The 21,195-nt window shown below is 43.8% G+C and overlaps 1 protein-coding gene across 1 annotated transcript in view; it reads left to right on the top strand.

The window, feature by feature from the left end:
- The first annotated feature begins 7,120 nt into the window (after positions 1-7,120).
- LOC110531443 (uncharacterized) overlaps positions 7,121-21,195 on the top strand; it is a 141,318-nt gene continuing 127,243 nt past the window's right edge. Inside the window, exon 1 of the mRNA XM_090183509.1 lies at positions 7,121-7,567. Coding sequence (XP_090039635.1) covers positions 7,514-7,567 — 54 coding nt within the window. The 5' untranslated portion in view covers positions 7,121-7,513. The remainder of the gene's footprint in view (positions 7,568-21,195) is intronic.

Raw genomic sequence — 21,195 nt, forward strand, 5'->3', positions numbered from 1 at the left:
TACCTCTCCTAACCTCTTTCCCTGATCTTCATCCCAGTAATGCTACTCCTTATCATCCCTCCATTTTCTCACCCCTCTATCTCACTCTTTAGTGTTACACCCTACAGGAGGATGGGTGGGGTTACACCCTACAGGAGGAAGGGTGGGGTTACACACTACAGTACCATGCTGGGTGGGGTTACACCCTACAGTACCATGCTGGGTGGGGTAACACCCTACAGGAGGATGGGTGGGGTTACACCCTACAGAACCATGCTGGGTGGGGTTAGACCCTACAGAACCATGCTGGGTGGGGTTAGACCCTACAGAACCATGCTGGGTGGGGTAACACCCTACAGGAGGATGGGTGGGGTTAGAACCTACAGTACCATGGTGGGTGGGGTTACACCCTACAGGAGGATGGGTGGGGTTAGACCCTACAGAACCATGCTGGGTGGGGTTACACCCTACAGGAGGATGGTTGGGGTTAGAACCTACAGTACCATGGTGGGTGGGGTTACACCCTACAGAACCATGCTGGGTGGGGTAACACCCTACAGGAGGATGGGTGGGGTTAGACCCTACAGTACCATGCTGGGTGGGGTTACACCCTACAATACCATGCTGGGCGGGGTTACACACAATACAGTACCATGCTGGGTGAGGTAACACCCTACAGGAGGATGGGTGGGGTTAGACCCTACAGTACCATGCTGGGTGGGGTAACACCCTACAGGAGGATGGATGGGGTTAGACCCTACAGAACCATGCTGGGTGGAGTTACACCCTACAGAACCATGCTGGGTGGGGTTACACCCTACAGAAGGATGGGTGAGGTTAGACCCTACAGTACCATGCTGGGTGGGGTTACACCCTACAGGAGGATGGGTGAGGTTAGACCCTACAGTACCATGCTGGGTGGGGTTACACCCTACAGAACCATGCTGGGTGGGGTAACACCCTACAGGAGGATGGGTGGGGTTAGACCCTACAGTACCATGCTGGGCGGGGTTAGAACCTACAGTACCATGCTGGGTGGGGTTAGAACCTACAGTACCATGCTGGGCGGGGTTAGAACCTACAGTACCATGCTGAGCGGGGTAACACCCTAGAGGAGGATGGGTGAGGTTAGACCCTACAGTACCATGCTGGGTGGGGTTACACCCTACAGAACCATGCTGGGTGGGGTAACACCCTACAGGAGGATGGGTGGGGTTAGACCCTACAGTACCATGCTGGGTGGGGTTACACCCTACAGAACCATGCTGGGTGGGGTAACACCCTACAGGAGGATAGGTGGGGTTAGACCCTACAGTACCATGCCGGGTGGGGTTACACCCTACAGGAGGATGGGTGGGGTTAGACCCTACAGAACCATGCTGGGTGGGGTAACACCCTACATGAGGATGGGTGGGGTTAGACACTACAGTACCATGCTGGGCGGGGTTACACCCTACAGGAGGATGGGTGGGGTTAGACCCTACAGTACCATACTGGGCAGGGTTAGAACCTACAGTACCATGCTGGGCGGGGTTAGAACCTACAGTACCATGCTGGGCGGGGTTAGAACCTACAGTACAATGCTGGGTGGGGTTAGAACCTACAGTACCATGCTGGGTGGGGTTAGAACCTACAGTACCATGCTGGGCGGGGTAACACCCTACAGGAGGATGGGTGGGGTTAGACCCTACAGTACCATGCTGGGTGGGGTAACACCCTACAGGAGGATGGGCGGGGTTACACTCTACAGTACCATGCTGGGTGGGGTAACACCCTACAGGAAAATGGGTGGGGTTAGACCCTACAGTACCATGCTGGGTGGGGTAACACCCTACAGGAGGATGGGTGGGGTTAGACCCTACAGAACCATGATGGGTGGGGTTAGACCCTACAGAACCGAGCTGGGTTGGGTTACACCCTACAGAACCATGCTGGGTGGGGTTACACCCTACAGAACCATGCTGGGCGGGGTTACACCCTACAGAACCATGCTGGGCGGGGTTACACCCTACAGAACCATGCTGGGTGGGGTTACACCCTACAGAACCATGCTGGGTGGGGTTACACCCTACAGGAGGATGGGTGGGGTTACACCCCACAGTACAATGCTGGGTGGGGTTACACCCTACAGAACCATGCTGGGCGGGGTCACACCCTACAGGAGGATGGGTGGGGTTAGACCCTACAGGAGGATGGGTGGGGTTACACCCTACAGAACCATGCTGGGTGGGGTTACACCCTACAGAACCATGATGGGTGTGGTTACACCCTACAGAATCATATTGGGTGGGGTTACACCCTACAGAACCATATTGGGTGGGGTTACACCCTACAGAACCATATTGTTGGGGTTACACCCTACAGAACCCATGCTGGTTGGGGTTACATCCGACAGGAGGATGGGCAGGCTTACACCCTACAGGAGGGTGGGCAGGGTTACACCCTACAGAACCATGATGGGTGGGGTTACACCCTACAGAACCATATTGGGTGGGGTTACTCCCTACAGAACCATATTGGGTGGGGTTACACCCTACAGAACCCATGCTGGTTGGGGTTACATCCGACAGGAGGATGGGCAGGCTTACACCCTACAGGAGGGTCGGCGGGGTTACACCCTACAGAACCATGCTGGGTGTGGTTACACCCTACAGAACCATGCTGGGTGGGGTAACACCCTACAGAACCATGCTGGGTGGGGTCACACCCTACAGGAGGATGGGTGGGGTTACACCCTACAGGAGGATGGGCGGGGTTACACCCTACAGAACCATGCTGGGTGTGGTTACACCCTACAGAACCATGCTGGGTGGGGTAACACCCTACAGAACCATGCTGGGTGGGGTCACACCCTACAGGAGGATGGGTGGGGTTACACCCTACAGAGCCATGCTGGGTGGGGTTACATCCTACAGAACCATGCTGGGTGGGGTTACACCCTACAGAACCTTGCTGGGTGGGGTTACATCCTACAGGAGGATGGGTGGGGTTACACCCTACAGAACCTTGCTGGGTGAGGTTACATCCTACAGGAGGATTGCTCGGGTTACATCCTACAGAACCATGCTGGGTGAGGTTACATCCTACAGAACCATGCTGGGCGGGGTTAGACCCTACAGGAGGATGGGCGGGGTTACACCCTACAGGAGGATGGGCGGGGTTACACCCTACAGGAGGATGGGCGGTGTTAGACCCTACAGGAGGATGGGCGGGGTTACACACTACAGGAGGATGGGCGGGGTTACACCCTAAAGGAGGATGGGTGGGGTGACACCCTACAGTACCATGCTGAGTGGGGTTAGACCCTACAGGAGGATGGGCGGGGTTACACCCTACAGGAGGATGGGTGGGGTTACACCCTACAGGAGGATGGGTGGGGTTACACCCTACAGGAGGATGGGTGGGGTTACACCCTACAGGAGGATGGGTGGGGTTACACCCTACAGGAGGATGGGTGGGGTTACACCCTACAGGAGGATGGGTAAGGTAACCTATACTGAACCATACTGGGTGTCTGTGGCTCAAAGTTCAGAATCAGTGCTGAACTAACAGAGGAAAACATATTTCTCTCTCTGTTGCTCTTTTTTTCTCTCTTTTTCAGCCGCTGGCTGCTCCACATGATCCCCTCATACACACATACAAACACACACGCACAGTTGTCCCGTGGGTATGCTGTAACAGTGCCAGGCAGACCTACTGATGTTCTATAGAGGGTGTACTCCTCCGAGTCCTCCTTTCTCCTCCCCCCATCCCTGCCTTCATCAATTTCCCTCTCTCCCCCTCTCTCTATCCCTCTCTATCTCTTTCCCTTTCCATCTCTCGATCTCTGTACCGATTTTTCCTTGAGCGGATGGTCGGGGGACTCAGAACATAGTTATAAATAATTTGTACACTGCAAATTGACCGCAAGAATCCCAAACAGATACAGTATTTGGCAAAAACAGAATAATTTCAAACCTTGATCAGATATGCATCTTTATTTATGCGTGGGAATACTTGGGAATACATGTCCTAAATTAAAATAACTTTGAGCTCATTTCCTGGTCATTTTACAGTATTTTATCAAAAAAATTAAACAAACTTGTGGGGCCACCCTGCTCTACTTACTTTCTCCTTCCCTCTGTCGATCCTCTCCTCTGTCTCCTCTGTCGATCCTCTCCTCTCTCTCCTCTGTCAATTCTCTCCTCTGTCTCCTCTGTCGATCCTCTCCTCTCTCTCCTCTGTCTATGCTCTCCTTTCTCTCCTCTCCTCTCTCCCCTCTGTCGATCCTCTCCTCTGTCTCCTGTGTCGATCCTCTCCTCTCTCTCCTCTGTCTCTCTTCTCCTCTGTCTCTCTTCTCCTCTGTCTCTCTTCTCCTCTGTCTCTCTTCTCCTCTGTCTATCTTCTCCTTTGTCTCTCTTCTCCTCTGTCTCTCTTCTCCTCTGTCTCTCTTCTCCTCTGTCTCTCTTCTCCTCTGTCTCTCTTCTCCTCTGTCTCGATTCTCCTCTGTCTCTCTCCTCCTCTGTCTCTCTTCTCCTCTGTCTCTCTTCTCCTCTGTCTATCCTCTCCTCTTCTCCTCTGTCTCTCTTCTCCTTTGTCTCTCTTCTCCTTTGTCTCTCTTCTCCTCTGTCTCTCTTCTCCTCTGACTCTCTTCTCCTCTGTCTCCTCCTTTGTCTCTCTTCTCTTCTGTCTCTTCTCTTCTGTCTCTCTTCTCCTCTGTCTCTCTTCTCCTCTGTCACTCTTCTCCTCTGTCTCTCTTCTCCTCTTTCTCTCTTCTCCTCTGTCGATCCTCTCCTCTGTCGATCCTCTCCTCTGTCTCTCTTCTCCTCTGTCTCTCCTCCCCTCTGCCTCTCCTATCCTCTGTCTTGTCTCACCTCTCCTCTCCTCCCCTCAGTCTCGCCTCCCCCCCTCAGTCTCACCTCTCCTCCCCTCTGCCTCACCTCTCCTCTGTCTCGCCTCACCTCTGTCTCGCCTCTCCTCTGTCTCTCCTCCCCTCTGTCTCGCCTCTCCTCTGTCTCTCCTCCCCTCTGTCTCGCCTCTCCTCTGTCTCTCCTCCCCTCTGCCTCACCTCTCCTCTGTCTCGCCTCACCTCTGTCTCGCCTCTCCTCTGTCTCTCCTCCCCTCAGTCTCGCCTCTTTACTGTCTCGCCTCACCTCTCTTCTCCTCTCCATACCTTTTTCTCCTCTTCCTCCCTCCCTCTTCCTCTCTCTCCCTGTCCCCTATTCCCCTCCACTCCCCTTTCCTAAATCAACTGTTTAAATCTAAACCGTCCATTACCCGTCCATTACCAAACCCTAACCTATTGCCCACATAGTGCACTACCTATAGGGCTTTAGTTAAAAGTAGGGCATTATATAAGGAATAGGGTGCCATTTGGGACGTATCAAGTCTTATTTCAACCCTTACCTACCAGGGGTTGGCCAACCATAAAAACACACCATGACCCCCTTCTTAACCTGTAACCTCTGACCCATAGAGCTGACTAGAATGTCTACTGCTTCATTTTCACCCTACGTCTGCTTAAAAAAAACAGCCACAGTCGCACGCTCCCACACGTTCGCACACGCACGCACGCGCGCACGTACACACACACACACACACACACAAACACACAAACACACACACACACACACACCACATACGTGTCTCCATTGACCCTTTAAAGCTAGCATTGTAAGGTCCTTCTCTCAAGGTCAACTGCTTGACTGACTGCACATAGGAAAAGAAAGGAGTATATATGTGTAAAACATGATAAGTAATTATGGTAGGGTCGTGGTTACGCCCGTAGGTATATAGGATAAGCTTACTTGACATCTTTAATCTGCACATGGTTCTATTCTTATCAAATCAATATAATAACTGACTGTCTGCACTTAGGGGAAGAGTCTATACGTGTGTAACATGGCAATTAGCTATAGATACAGCTATGGGTGCAGCTTAGCACACATCTATCATCCACACATCTATCATCCACACTTCTATCATCCACACATCTATCATCCACACATCTATCATCCACACATCTATCATCCACACATCTATCATCCACACATCTATCATCCACACATCTATCATCCACACATCTATCATCCACACATCTATCATCCAAACATCTATCATCCAAACACATCTATCATCCACACATCTATCATCCACACATCTATCATCCAAACATCTATCATCCAAACACATCTATCATCCACACATCTATTATCCACACATTTATCATCCACACATCATCCACACATCTATCATCCACACATCTATCATCCACACATCTATCATCCAAACATCTATCATCCAAACATCTATCATCCACACATCTATCATCCACACATCTATCATCCACACAAGCATCTTAATTTGTTTTTACATCGTCTTAAATATACCAGTAACCTTGAACACAAATTGTAAAAAATAAATATATATATATACTGTGTTTATTGTGAAATATTTGTAGTGAAAAAAAAAAATATATATATATATATTTTTTTTTATTTTATTTATTCACTCATTGATACTAGTTACTTAAAGGGTATTATAAAAATACTGGCTGTGTATTATAATAGTATTATATAGTAGTTGACTTTAACAGTTTAATATATATAATAGGAGGGTATATATTCCAATATAGTAGCAACTATATTATATAGCCAATCATGTTGTATTATAACAGTTTAATGATCTGACAAGAGAACAAGTAGAATCAGGATTATTTTTAAGACAACGTGTGTTCAGTGGAGTGTTTAACATCATGACCACTGGTTTCCCTCAGCCCCTTTGTGTTGGAGCAGATATGTGTGTCACTCTCTTTATCGTTCATCTGAACACACACACACACACACACACACACACACACACACACACACACACACACACACACACACACACACACACACACACACACACACACACACACACACACACACACACACACGCAGACACACACATACACACACATGCAGACACACACACGCAGACACACACACGCACACACACGCAGACACACACACGCAGGCACACACACACACAGAAACTGGCCTCTCACACGATCCCAGCAAGTGGAATGTCCCCTTTAAGTGCAGAGAGGCGAATGGAGAAACGTCGTCTCCTCCTCTCGTCGACGTAGTACTGCTTATCAACCTATCAGCAAGCTAACCCCGCCCCCACAGCCAGGAAGCAAGCAGCTCTGGCGACTAAGTGCGGATCCGAGACTAGATTGATACTAGACTCGGTATCATTACGACGAATACGGCAATAGAAACGATGAACTTGCATGATACTTGAAGGGAATACACAATTAGCTTTATCTTGGCTGCAGTAGCCCTTTCATTTGATACCTGTCGTTTTCTGTACTCAACACCAATTTACCAGACAAAGAAGACTGTGGGGAGACATTCACCCCCCCCCCCCCCTCAAAGGTTGTCTTTAAACCTTTCTGTGCTTTTTTTTGAAGAACCTTGTTGGTTTGATATTTTTAGTAGTAGTGGACTGATATACCGAACAGCAAAGTGGATTTAACGGGACCGTCGCCGCTGTCCACCTTATCTCCAAGATGCTAATGGTGTCTCCGCGGTTACCAGTCGACACACCTCGCATGGAGCCCGTAGTAAGTTACCCACCGTTTCATTCTATCCTTCTAATGAGCACGAGCGCTAATTTGAACTGGCTGCGGTGAGAGGCTCGAGAGTTTCTGTCTGTGTAGCCTAATGTGCAGTCATTCAGGCAGGCAGTCAGTCAGTGTGGGTGGGTGAGTGAGTGATAGTGGTTAATGTTAATTAATTGATGGGAGAGGCTATTTACTACACATGATGCCCAGATTCCTTTCTTGTAGCGAGACTATAGTTTCCCGTTTTATTTGTCACATGCACAAGTACATTGAAATGCTCAATTTGCGAGCTGTACAGTGCAGTGTGTGTGTGTGAATGTGTGTGTCCATATGTTGCTATTTAATTAAATAGGTGTTTAGGCTATTCAGTGATGGCATTTATAATAGCCAAAGTTAAAGAGACTGCTTGCCTCTCTCGCTGTCTCTGTGTGTTTTGTGACACACTGTGAGCGCACTGACATAGAAATGAAATCACTAGCCTACATTTGGTTAGACCGGATTGATCTCCTAGTGACCACAGAGATTAAACGGCTATTGGTGAGGCTTCAGAGGCTATATGAAAAGCCTGAACATTAGCCTACAGTAAAGATGGACCCTTATCCTAGGTATGTCTCCCTTACGCGCACAAAACACCATACCTAGCCACCGTAGCCTATAATTCCGTGGAAATTCCGTGACTAGACTATAGCCTAATATCATCGGATGTTGTGGTTTCTCGGGTTTGCGTTAAAATTGCAACAAAATAACAATTTCAGAACTAGAGCGTGTGGGGAGAGCGAGGACCGCGGGCGACTCGCTACTTGTACCGATTTAATTCAATACACTTACTAGAAATAATAGCATATACATTACGTTACTATAACAACTCTACACGGACGGATCTGCTGTGTCTGACTGCTCTTGCTGCTCGGTTCCAGCACCTCTGAAAAGGCTTCTTCCTCTTTTGAAGGAAACAACCTTTTGTGTTCTCATGCTTGGCTGAACGCACTGAGCAGCGAGCGATCGCAGCCACAGTCTAGGCTAAACTCCCGTGTCCCTGTCCTCTCTCTCTCTCTCTCTCTCTCTCTCTCTCTCTCTCTCTCTCTCTCTCTCTCTCTCTCTCTCTCTCTCTCTCTCTCTCTCTCTCCCCCCCCCCCCCCGTAAAAGTCAAGCCCCTGCCTCTCTCTCCCGAGCACCAGCATGTGGTCTCCTTGTAGGAATTAAATCCCATTTATATGGCTTCTGAATCGGCCTGGCAGTCAGCGTGCTACGGGTCTGTAACAAAAGAGCAGCTCAGAGCGTTGCTTTGGTGTAGGAGAGGCTATTTTAATATTACGCTACAGGGCTACTATAGCCTATTAATGATAATGCTAATGTGTGTGTGTCTCTCTCTCTCGTGCTCTCTCTCGCTCTCTGTGTCACGTGGTTTTTGAAACAATAATGTGGATTGGAGGGTGGAAAACGATTTTCTGCGCCAGATCAGATTGATGGTTGCTTGCTTGATGGCTTCGAATGATAACACATTGACACAGATAAATGGTGTGTGTATGAGAGAGCGGGGGAGACATATATCCTAGGAAATAGAGGAGATACATAGTTTATGGTTTTAGACAAGCGGCTAGCTACCATTGTGTCCCGAATGGTACCCTATTCCCTAAGGGCCCTGGTCAAAGGTAGTGCCCTAAATAGGGTGCGATTTGGGACACAGCTGTGACTGGCTGAGCGGGGGATTAAAGGCGGCTGCTAGAATACACAATGAGATTAAACACACGCCCTGTCATCCATCAGCTTTGTGTGTGTGTGTCCGTGTGTGTGTGTGTGTGTGTGTCTGTGTGTGTGTCCGTGTGTCCAGGGAGAGCGACGACACAGCACCTAGGCCTAACCCAAGAGCTATTCTTGACCTGGAGTTCAACTGGCTCAATTCACCAGTGGCTTCAGATACTGATGTCTATCACAACGTCTGCATTTGCCCCAATCATTTCTCCTTCTTCCTGAAGTGTGCACTCGTTCACTACCCCGGCACAAATGGAAAAGCAGTGGACCGGTGTCGGCCTGGGATAAAGAGACATTTGACCAGTCCTTTCCTTTTAAATCTATGAATTGAACACTTGAGGCAGAAAGGAGATATGATTGAGACACCGTCTTTGTGCTGTAGTAAGGGTTATTTCTCTTGATTAGTTATCAAAACATGCTGACGTTCCATTTTTGTGCCATTGGACGGATCAATGATGGTTTCTGCTCAATTAAACTAAATGGTGAAATGAAAGCAAGCAGTTATAATGGTGATTTAAGTAAGAGACTATGCCACCACAGCTCTCTCTCTCCTCTCTCCTCTCTCTCTCCTTTTTCTCTCTCTCATTTCTCTCTCTCTCCTCTCTCCTCTTTTTCTCTCTCTCCTCTCTCTCTCTCCTCATTTTCTCTCTCTCCTCTCTCTCTCTCCTCTTTATCTCTCCTCTCTCCTCTTTCTCTCTCTCTCTCTCCCTCCTGTTTCTCCCTCCTGTTTCTCCCTCCTGTTTCTCTCTCCTCTTTCTCTCTCCTCTTTCTCTCTCCTCTTTCTCTCTCCTCTCTCTGGCGCTCTCGCTACTTGGCTTCACACAGAATTTGGTTAAATACACTTCAGAGTGAGAGCTACTATTTCCATAGATAGTCTAGGCTAGTTATTTCCCCTTGTTACTTGATTGCTCAGTCTTTCCCTTGTGACCATGTCCCCCACCTCTCTCTCAATTTCAATTCAAGGGACTTGATTGGCATGGGAAACATACAGTACCAGTCAAGTTTGGACACACCTACTCATTCAAGGGTTTTTCTTTATTTTGACTATTTTCTACATTGTAAAATAATAGTGAAGACATCGACATTATGAAATAACACATGGAATCCTGTAGTAACCATCAAAATATCAAAGTAGCCACCCTTTGCCTCGATGACAGCTTTGCACACTCTTGGCATTCTCTCAACCAGCCTCATGAGGTAGTCACCTGGAATGCATTTCAGTTAACAGGCTGGTAAAAGTTAATTTGTGGAATTTCTTTCCATCTTAATGCGTTTGAGCCAATCAGTTGTGCTGTGACAAGGTAGGGTTTTACAGAAAATAGCCCTATTTGGTAAAAGACCAAGTCCATATTATGGCAAGAACAGCTCAAATAAGCAAAGAGAAACGACAGTCCATCAGTACTTTAAGAGATGAAGGTGAGTCAATCCGGGAAATTGCAGGAATTTGAAAGTTTCTTCAAGTGCCGTCGCAAAAACCATCAAGCACTTTGATGAAACTGTCTCTCATGAGGACCGCCACAGGACAGGAAGATGCAGAGTTACTTCTGCTGCAGAAGGTAAGTTCATTAGAGGTACAGTGGCTCGCGAAAGTATTCACCCCCTTTGGCATTGTTCGTATTTTGTTGTCTTACAACCTGGAATTAAAATAGATTTTTGGGAGGTTTGTATAATTGAATTTACACAACATACCTATGACTTTGAAGATGCAAAATATTTTTTTATTGTGAAACAAATAAGAAATATGGCAAAAAAAACTAAACTTGAGTGTGCATAACTGTTCATCCCCACCAAAGTCAATACTTTGTAGAGCCACCTTTTGCAGCAATTACAGCTGCAAGTCTCTTGGGGTATGTCTCTATAAGCTTGGCACATCTAGCCACTGGGAGTCTCCCACATGCCTTTTGGCGAACACCAAACGTGTTTGCTTATTTTTTCTTTAAGTAATGTTTTTTTTCTGGCCATTCTTCCATAAAGCCCAAAATTGGATTTGTTTTTGAATTTTTTGTGGATCTGTGTAATCTGAGGGAAATATGTCTCTCTAATATGGTCATACATTGGGCAGGAGGTTAGGAAGTGCAGCTCAGTTTCCATCTCATTTTGTGGGCAGTGAGCACATAGCCTGTCTTCTCTTGAGAGCCATGTCTGCCTACGGCGGCCTTTCTCAATAGCAAGGCTATGCTCACTGAGTCTGTACATAGTCAAAGCTTTCCTTAATTTTGGGTCAGTCACAGTGGTCAGGTATTCTGCCGCTGTGTACTCTCTGTTTAGGGCCAAATAGCATTCTAGTTTGCTCTGTTTTTTTTGTTAATTCTTTCCAATGTGTCAAGTAATTATCTTTTTGTTTTCTCATGATTTGGTTGGGTCTAATTGTGCTGCTGTCCTGGGGCTCTGTAGGGTGTGTTTGTGTTTGTGAACAGAGCCCCAGGACCAGCTTGCTTAGGGGACTCTTCTCCAGGTTCATCTCTCTGTAGGTGATGGCTTTGTTATGGAAGGTTTGGGAATCGCTTCCTTTTAGGTGGTTATAGAATTTAACGGCTCTTTTCTGGATTTTGATAATTAGTGGGTATCGGCCTAGTTCTGCTCTGCATGCATTATTTGGTGTTCTACGTTGTACACGGAGGATATTTTTGCAGAATTCTGCGTGCAGAGTCTCAATTTGGTGTTTGTCCCATTTTGTGAAGTCTTGGTTGGTGAGCGGACCCCAGACCTCACAACCATAAAGGGCAATGGGCTCTATAACTGATTCAAGTATTTTTAGCCAAATCCTAATTGGTATGTTGAAATTTATGTTCCTTTTGATGGCATAGAATGCCCTTCTTGCCTTGTCTCTCAGATCGTTCACAGCTTTGTGGAAGTTACCTGTGGCTCTCTCTCTCTCTCTCTGTCTCTGTCTCTCTCTGTCTCTCTCTGTCTGTCTCTCTCTCTCTGTCTCTCTCTCTCTCTCTCTCTGTCTGTCTCTCTCTCTCGCACTCTCTCTCTGTCTCTGTCTCTCTCTCTCGCACTCTCTCTCTCTCTCTGTCTCTATCTCTCTGTCTCTCTCTGTCTCTCTCTCTCTCTGTCTCTCTCTCTCTCTCTGTCTCTCTGTCTCTCTCTCTCTCTGTCTCTCTCTCTCTGTCTCTCTCTCTCTGTCTCTCTGCACTACTTGGAACCCTATGGGCCATTATCTAAAGTAGTGCACTAGGTAGGGAATAAGGTGCCATTTGGGAGATAACCAGAGTATGTGCACAAACCAGACAGATGCATGGTGGGCCAATGATGCAATTTGTGATCTAACGGATTGGAATGCTGAATGCGGCAGGGTGAAGTGGAGTTTGAGAATGGACCTAGGAATGCATAGAAACAGACACAAGAATGCGCCCATAATATATCTTCTCGTCAGAACTATGATATCTCCTCTAGTCAGAACTATATCTCCTCTAGTCAGAACTATATCTCCTCTAGTCAGAACCATGATATCTCCTCTAGTCAGAACTATATCTCCTCTAGTCAGAACCATGATATCTCCTCTAGTCAGAACTATATCTCCTCTAGTCAGAACCATGATATCTCCTCTAGTCAGAACTATGATATCTCCTCTAGTCAGAACTATGATATCTCTTCTAGTCAGAACCATGATATCTCCTCTAGTCAGAACTATGATATCTATTCTAGTCAGAACCATGATATCTCCTCTAGTCAGAACTATGATATCTCCTCTAGTCAGAACTATGATATCTCCTCTAGTCAGAACTATATCTCCTCTAGTCAGAACTATATCTCCTCTAGTCAGAACTATATCTCCTCTAGTCAGAACTATGATATCTCCTCTAGTCAGAACTATATCTCTTCTAGTCAGAACCATGATATCTCCTCTAGTCAGAACTATGATATCTCCTCTAGTCAGAACTATGATATCTCCTCTGGTCAGAACTATGATATCTCCTCTAGTCAGAACTATATCTCCTCTAGTCAGAACTATATCTCCTCTAGTCAGAACTATATCTCCTCTAGTCAGAACTATGATATCTCCTCTAGTCAGAACTATGATATCTCCTCTAGTCAGAACTATGATATCTCCTCTAGTCAGAACTATATCTCCTCTCGTCAGAACTATGATATCTCCTCTCGTCAGAACTATGATATCTCCTCTAGTCAGAACTATGATATCTCCTCTAGTCAGAACTATATCTCCTCTAGTCAGAACTATATCTCTTCTAGTCAGAACTATATCTCCTCTAGTCAGAACTATGATATCTCCTCTAGTCAGAACTATGATATCTCTTCTAGTCAGAACTATGATATCTCCTCTAGTCAGAACCATGATATCTCCTCTAGTCAGAACTATATCTCCTCTAGTCAGAACTATATCTCCTCTAGTCAGAACTATGATATCTCCTCTAGTCAGAACTATGATATCTCCTCTAGTCAGAACTATATCTCCTCTAGTCAGAACTATATCTCCTCTAGTCAGAACTATATCTTCTCTAGTCAGAACTATGATATCTCCTCTAGTCAGAACTATGATATCTCCTCTAGTCAGAACTATATCTCCTCTAGTCAGAACTATATCTCCTCTAGTCAGAACTATGATATCTCCTCTAGTCAGAACTATATCTCCTCTAGTCAGAACTATATCTCTTCTAGTCAGAACTATGATATCTCCTCTAGTCAGAACTATGATATCTCCTATAGTCAGAACTATGATATCTCCTCTAGTCAGAACTATGATATCTCCTCTAGTCAGAACTATGATATCTCCTCTAGTCAGAACTATGATATCTCCTCTCGTCAGAACTATGATATCTCCTCTCGTCAGAACTATGATATCTCCTCTAGTCAGAACTATATCTCCTCTCGTCAGAACTATATCTCCTCTAGTCAGAACTATGATATCTCCTCTAGTCAGAACCATGATATCTCCTATAGTCAGAACTATGATATCTCCTCTAGTCAGAACTATGATATCTCCTCTAGTCAGAACTATGATATCTCCTCTAGTCAGAACTATATCTCCTCTAGTCAGAACTATGATATCTCCTCTAGTCAGAACTATGATATCTCCTCTAGTCAGAACTATATCTCCTCTCGTCAGAACTATATCTCTTCTAGTCAGAACCATGATATCTCCTCTAGTCAGAACTATGATATCTCCTCTAGTCAGAACCATGATATCTCCTCTAGTCAGAACTATATCTCCTCTAGTCAGAACTATATCTCTTCTCGTCAGAACTATGATATCTCCTCTAGTCAGAACTATGATATCTCTTCTAGTCAGAACTATATCTCTTCTCGTCAGAACTATGATATCTCCTCTAGTCAGAACTATATCTCCTCTAGTCAGAACTATATCTCCTCTAGTCAGAACTATGATATCTTCTCGTCAGAACTATGATATCTCCTCTAGTCAGAACTATGATATCTCTTCTAGTCAGAACCATGATATCTCCTCTAGTCAGAACTATATCTCTTCTAGTCAGAACTATATCTCTTCTAGTCAGAACTATGATATCTCCTCTAGTCAGAACCATGATATCTCCTCTAGTCAGAACTATATCTCCTCTAGTCAGAACTATGATATCTCTTCTAGTCAGAACCATGATATCTCCTCTAGTCAGAACTATATCTCTTCTAGTCAGAACTATGATATCTCCTCTAGTCAGAACTATGATATCTCCTCTAGTCAGAACTATATCTCCTCTAGTCAGAACTATATCTCTTCTAGTCAGAACTATGATATCTCCTCTAGTCAGAACTATATCTCCTCTAGTCAGAACTATATCTCTTCTAGTCAGAACTATGATATCTCTTCTAGTCAGAACTATATCTCCTCTAGTCAGAACTATGATATCTCCTCTAGTCAGAACTATATCTCCTCTAGTCAGAACTATATCTCCTCTAGTCAGAACTATATCTCCTCTAGTCAGAACTATATCTCCTCTAGTCAGAACTATATCTCCTCTAGTCAGAACCATGATATCTCCTCTAGTCAGAACTATATCTCCTCTAGTCAGAACCATGATATCTCCTCTAGTCAGAACCATGATATCTCCTCTAGTCAGAACCATGATATCTCCTCTAGTCAGAACCATGATATCTCCTCTAGTCAGAACCATGATATCTCCTCTAGTCAGAACTATGATATCTATTCTAGTCAGAACCATGATATCTCCTCTAGTCAGAACTATGATATCTCCTCTAGTCAGAACTATATCTCCTCTAGTCAGAACTATATTTCCTCTAGTCAGAACTATGATATCTCCTCTAGTCAGAACTATGATATCTCCTCTAGTCAGAACTATGATATCTCCTCTAGTCAGAACTATGATATCTCCTCTAGTCAGAACTATGATATCTCCTCTAGTCAGAACCATGATATCTCCTCTAGTCAGGACCATGATATCTCCTCTAGTCAGAACTATATTTCCTCTAGTCAGAACCATGATATCTCCTCTAGTCAGAACTATATCTCCTCTAGTCAGAACCATGATATCTCTTCTAGTCAGAACTATGATATCTCCTCTAGTCAGAACTATGATATCTCCTCTAGTCAGAACTATGATATCTCCTCTAGTCAGAACTATGATATCTCCTCTAGTCAGAACTATGATATCTCCTCTAGTCAGAACTATGATATCTCCTCTAGTCATAACTATGATATCTCCTCTAGTCAGAACTATATCTCCTCTAGTCAGAACTATATCTCCTCTAGTCAGAACTATATCTCCTCTAGTCAGAACTATATCTCCTCTAGTCAGAACTATGATATCTCCTCTAGTCAGAACTATGATATCTCCTCTCGTCAGAACTCTGATACCTCCTCTAGTCAGAACTATGATATCTCCTCTAGTCAGAACTATGATATCTCCTCTAGTCAGAACTATATCTCCTCTAGTCAGAACTATGATATCTCCTCTAGTCAGAACTATATCTCTTCTCGTCAGAACTATATCTCCTCTAGTCAGAACTATATCTCTTCTCGTCAGAACTATGATATCTCCTCTAGTCAGAACTATGATATCTCCTCTAGTCAGAACTATGATATCTCCTCTAGTCAGAACTATGATATCTCCTCTAGTCAGAACTATATCTCTTCTAGTCAGAACTATGATATATCCTTTAGTCAGAACTATGATATCTCCTCTAGTCAGAACTATGATATCTCCTCTAGTCAGAACTATGATATCTCCTCTAGTCAGAACTATGATATCTCCTCTAGTCAGAACTATGATATCTCCTCTAGTCAGAACTATGATATCTCCTCTAGTCAGAACTATGATATCTCCTCTAGTCAGAACTATGAAACCTCCTCTAGTCAGAACTATGATATCTCCTCTAGTCAGAACTATGATATCTCCTCTAGTCAGAACTATGATATCTCCTCTATTCAGAACTATATCTCCTCTAGTCAGAACCATGATATCTCCTCTAGTCAGAACTATATCTCCTCTAGTCAGAACTATATCTCCTCTAGTCAGAACTATATCTCCTCTAGTCAGAACTATGATATCTCCTCTAGTCAGAACTATGATATCTCCTCTAGTCAGAACTATATCTCTTCTAGTCAGAACTGTGATATCTCCTCTAGTCAGAACTGTGATATCTCCTCTAGTCAGAACTATATCTCCTCTAGTCAGAACTATGATATCTCCTCTAGTCAGAACTATGATATCTCCTCTAGTCAGAACTATATCTCCTCTAGTCAGAACCATGATATCTCCTCTAGTCAGAACTATATCTCCTCTAGTCAGAACTATATCTCCTCTAGTCAGAACTATATCTCCTCTAGTCAGAACTATATCTCTTCTAGTCAGAACTATATCTCTTCTAGTCAGAACTATATCTCCTCTAGTCAGAACTATGATATCTCCTCTAGTCAGAACTATATCTCTTCTAGTCAGAACTATGATATCTCCTCTAGTCAGAACTATGATATCTCCTCTAGTCAGAACTATGATATCTCCTCTAGTCAGAACTATGATATCTCCTCTAGTCAGAACTATGATATCTCCTCTAGTCAGAACTATGATATCTCCTCTAGTCAGAACTATATCTCCTCTAGTCAGCACTATATCTCTTCTAGTCAGAACTATGATATCTCTTCTAGTCAGAACTATATCTCCTCTAGTCAGAACTATATCTCCTCTAGTCAGAACTATGATATCTCCTCTAGTCAGAACTATGATATCTCCTCTAGTCAGAACTATGATATCTCCTCTAGTCAGAACTATGATATCTCCTCTAGTCAGAACTATGATATCTCCTCTAGTCAGAACTATGATATCTCCTCTAGTCAGAACTATGATATCTCCTCTAGTCAGAACTATGATATCTCCTCTAGTCAGAACTATGATATCTCCTCTAGTCAGAACTATGATATCTCCTCTAGTCAGAACTATGATATCTCCTCTAGTCAGAACTATGATATCTCCTCTAGTCAGAACTATGATATCTCCTCTATTCAGAACTATATCTCCTCTAGTCAGAACCATGATATCTCCTCTAGTCAGAACTATATCTCCTCTAGTCAGAACTATATCTCCTCTAGTCAGAACTATATCTCCTCTAGTCAGAACTATGATATCTCCTCTAGTCAGAACTATGATATCTCCTCTAGTCAGAACTATATCTCTTCTAGTCAGAACTATGATATCTCCTCTAGTCAGAACTGTGATATCTCCTCTAGTCAGAACTATGATATCTCCTCTAGTCAGAACTATGATATCTCCTCTAGTCAGAACTATGATATCTCCTCTAGTCAGAACTATATCTCCTCTAGTCAGAACCATGATATCTCCTCTAGTCAGAACTATATCTCCTCTAGTCAGAACTATATCTCCTCTAGTCAGAACTATATCTCCTCTAGTCAGAACTATATCTCTTCTAGTCAGAACTATATCTCTTCTAGTCAGAACTATATCTCCTCTAGTCAGAACTATATCTCCTCTAGTCAGAACTATATCTCCTCTAGTCAGAACTATGATATCTCCTCTAGTCAGAACTATATCTCTTCTAGTCAGAACTATGATATCTCCTCTAGTCAGAACTATGATATCTCCTCTAGTCAGAACTATGATATCTCCTCTAGTCAGAACTATGATATCTCCTCTAGTCAGAACTATGATATCTCCTCTAGTCAGAACTATATCTCCTCTAGTCAGAACTATATCTCCTCTAGTCAGCACTATATCTCTTCTAGTCAGAACTATGATATCTCTTCTAGTCAGAACTATATCTCCTCTAGTCAGAACTATATCTCCTCTAGTCAGAACTATATCTCCTCTAGTCAGAACTATGATATCTCCTCTAGTCAGAACTATGATATCTCCTCTAGTCAGAACTATGATATCTCCTCTAGTCAGAACTATATCTCCTCTATTCAGAACTACGATATCTCCTCTAGTCAGAACTATATCTCTTCTAGTCAGAACTATGATATCTCCTCTAGTCAGAACTATATCTCCTCTAGTCAGAACTATGATATCTCCTCTAGTCAGAACTATGATATCTCCTCTAGTCAGAACTATATCTCCTCTAGTCAGAACTATATCTCCTCTAGTCAGAACTATGATATCTCCTCTAGTCAGAACTATGATATCTCCTCTAGTCAGAACTATATCTCCTCTAGTCAGAACTATGATATCTCCTCTAGTCAGAACTATGATATCTCCTCTAGTCAGAACTATGATATCTCCTCTAGTCAGAACTATGATATCTCCTCTAGTCAGAACTATGATATCTCCTCTAGTCAGAACTATGATATCTCCTCTAGTCAGAACTATGATATCTCCTCTAGTCAGAACTATGATATCTCCTCTAGTCAGAACTATATCTCCTCTAGTCAGAACTATATCTCCTCTAGTCAGAACTATATCTCCTCTAGTCAGAACTATATCTCCTCTAGTCAGAACTATGATATCTCCTCTATTCAGAACTACGATATCTCCTCTAGTCAGAACTATATCTCTTCTCGTCAGAACTATGATATCTCTTCTAGTCAGAACTATGATATCTCCTCTAGTCAGAACTATATCTCCTCTAGTCAGAACTATGATATCTCCTCTAGTCAGAACTATATCTCCTCTAGTCAGAACTATATCTCCTCTAGTCAGAACTATATCTCCTCTAGTCAGAACTATGATATCTCCTCTAGTCAGAACTATGATATCTCCTCTAGTCAGTATCTCCTCTAGTCAGAACTATGATATCTCCTCTATTCAGAACTATATCTCCTCTAGTCAGAACTATGATATCTCCTCTAGTCAGAACTATGATATCTCCTCTAGTCAGAACTATGATATCTCCTCTAGTCAGAACTATATCTCCTCTAGTCAGAACTATGATATCTCCTCTAGTCAGAACTATGATATCTCCTCTAGTCAGAACTATATCTCCTCTAGTCAGAACTATGATATCTCCTATAGTCAGAACTATATATCCTCTAGTCAGAACTATGATATCTCCTCTAGTCAGAACTATGATATCTCCTCTAGTCAGAACTATATCTCCTCTAGTCAGAACCATGATATCTCCTCTAGTCAGAACTATATCTCCTCTAGTCAGAACCATGATATCTCCTCTAGTCAGAACTATATCTCCTCTAGTCAGAACCATGATATCTCCTCTAGTCAGAACCATGATATCTCCTCTAGTCAGAACTATATCTCCTCTAGTCAGAACTATATCTCCTCTAGTCAGAACTATGATATCTCCTCTAGTCAGAATTATATCTCCTCTAGTCAGAACTATGATATCTCCTCTATTCACAACTATGATATCTCTTCTAGTCAGAACTATGAGGAAGTGTATAGCATTGATGTTTTTCCTCATAGATTGAAAGAAAGCCTTTCCTTATTTTACAATCTATTCCCACAGTGTGGGTCAAAATCTGTGTGTTTGTGAGTCATCGACGTGTTCTCCTCTCCAGTTTGACCTAGTGACCTCTGTCATTACGCACTAATGGTGTTAAACAACCATTGACAGACACACACTCAGACACACACACACACACACACGTTTCAGCTGAACATGAGACCATTGGTAGTGTCTCTTAGGTGTATAGAGAGACTGGAATGCTATTTGGCCCTAAACAGAGAGTACACAGTGGCAGAATACCTGACCACTGTGACTGACCCAAACTTAAGGAAAGCTTTGACTATGTACAGACTCAGTGAGCATAGCCTTGCTATTGAGAAAGGCTTCATTAGGCAGACCTGGCTCTCAAGAGAAGACAGGCTATGTGCTCACTGCCCACAAAATGAGGTGGAAACTGAGCTGCACTACCTAACCTCCTACCAAATATACGACCATATTAGAGACACATATTTCCCTCATATTACACAGATCCACAAAGAATTAGAAAACAAACCTAATATTGATAAACTCCCATATCTACTGGGTGAAATACCACAGTGTGCCATCACAGCATTGTGCATCACTCAGGAGCCATGACCAATATGACCAATATATATTGTCCTGCTAATAACAGGGTTAATAATATATCTGTGAGAATATCCAACTGGCCTTTATATCAATCTAAATTAATAATAATAATAATAATAATAATAATCGCTTTGTTTAAAATAAATAATATTTTGGAGATTATTTTGTTTTCAAATCACGTAAAATGAGCGAGAAAAAGGCCAGTCTTGAACATGGGGTAAGACATTCTTACAAATTTTTAAATAAAGCCAGTTCGTTATTTAGAATGATTTATTTCTGTTTTTACAGGGAGAGAAACAAAACCCTACAGTCTCCTAGTCGAGCCCACCACAGGTATTGAACCAGCATCTGTAGCAACACAGCTTGCATTGTTATACAGTGTCTTAGACCGTTGTGCCACTCAGGCACTGTATAACATGACTGGTCGGGAGTGGCCTACAGTACTACAGTAAAATAAT

Source organism: Oncorhynchus mykiss, chromosome 9, assembly GCF_057628025.1.
Source record: "Oncorhynchus mykiss isolate SJ-2025 chromosome 9, ASM5762802v1, whole genome shotgun sequence".
NCBI classification, from domain to species: domain Eukaryota; kingdom Metazoa; phylum Chordata; class Actinopteri; order Salmoniformes; family Salmonidae; genus Oncorhynchus; species Oncorhynchus mykiss.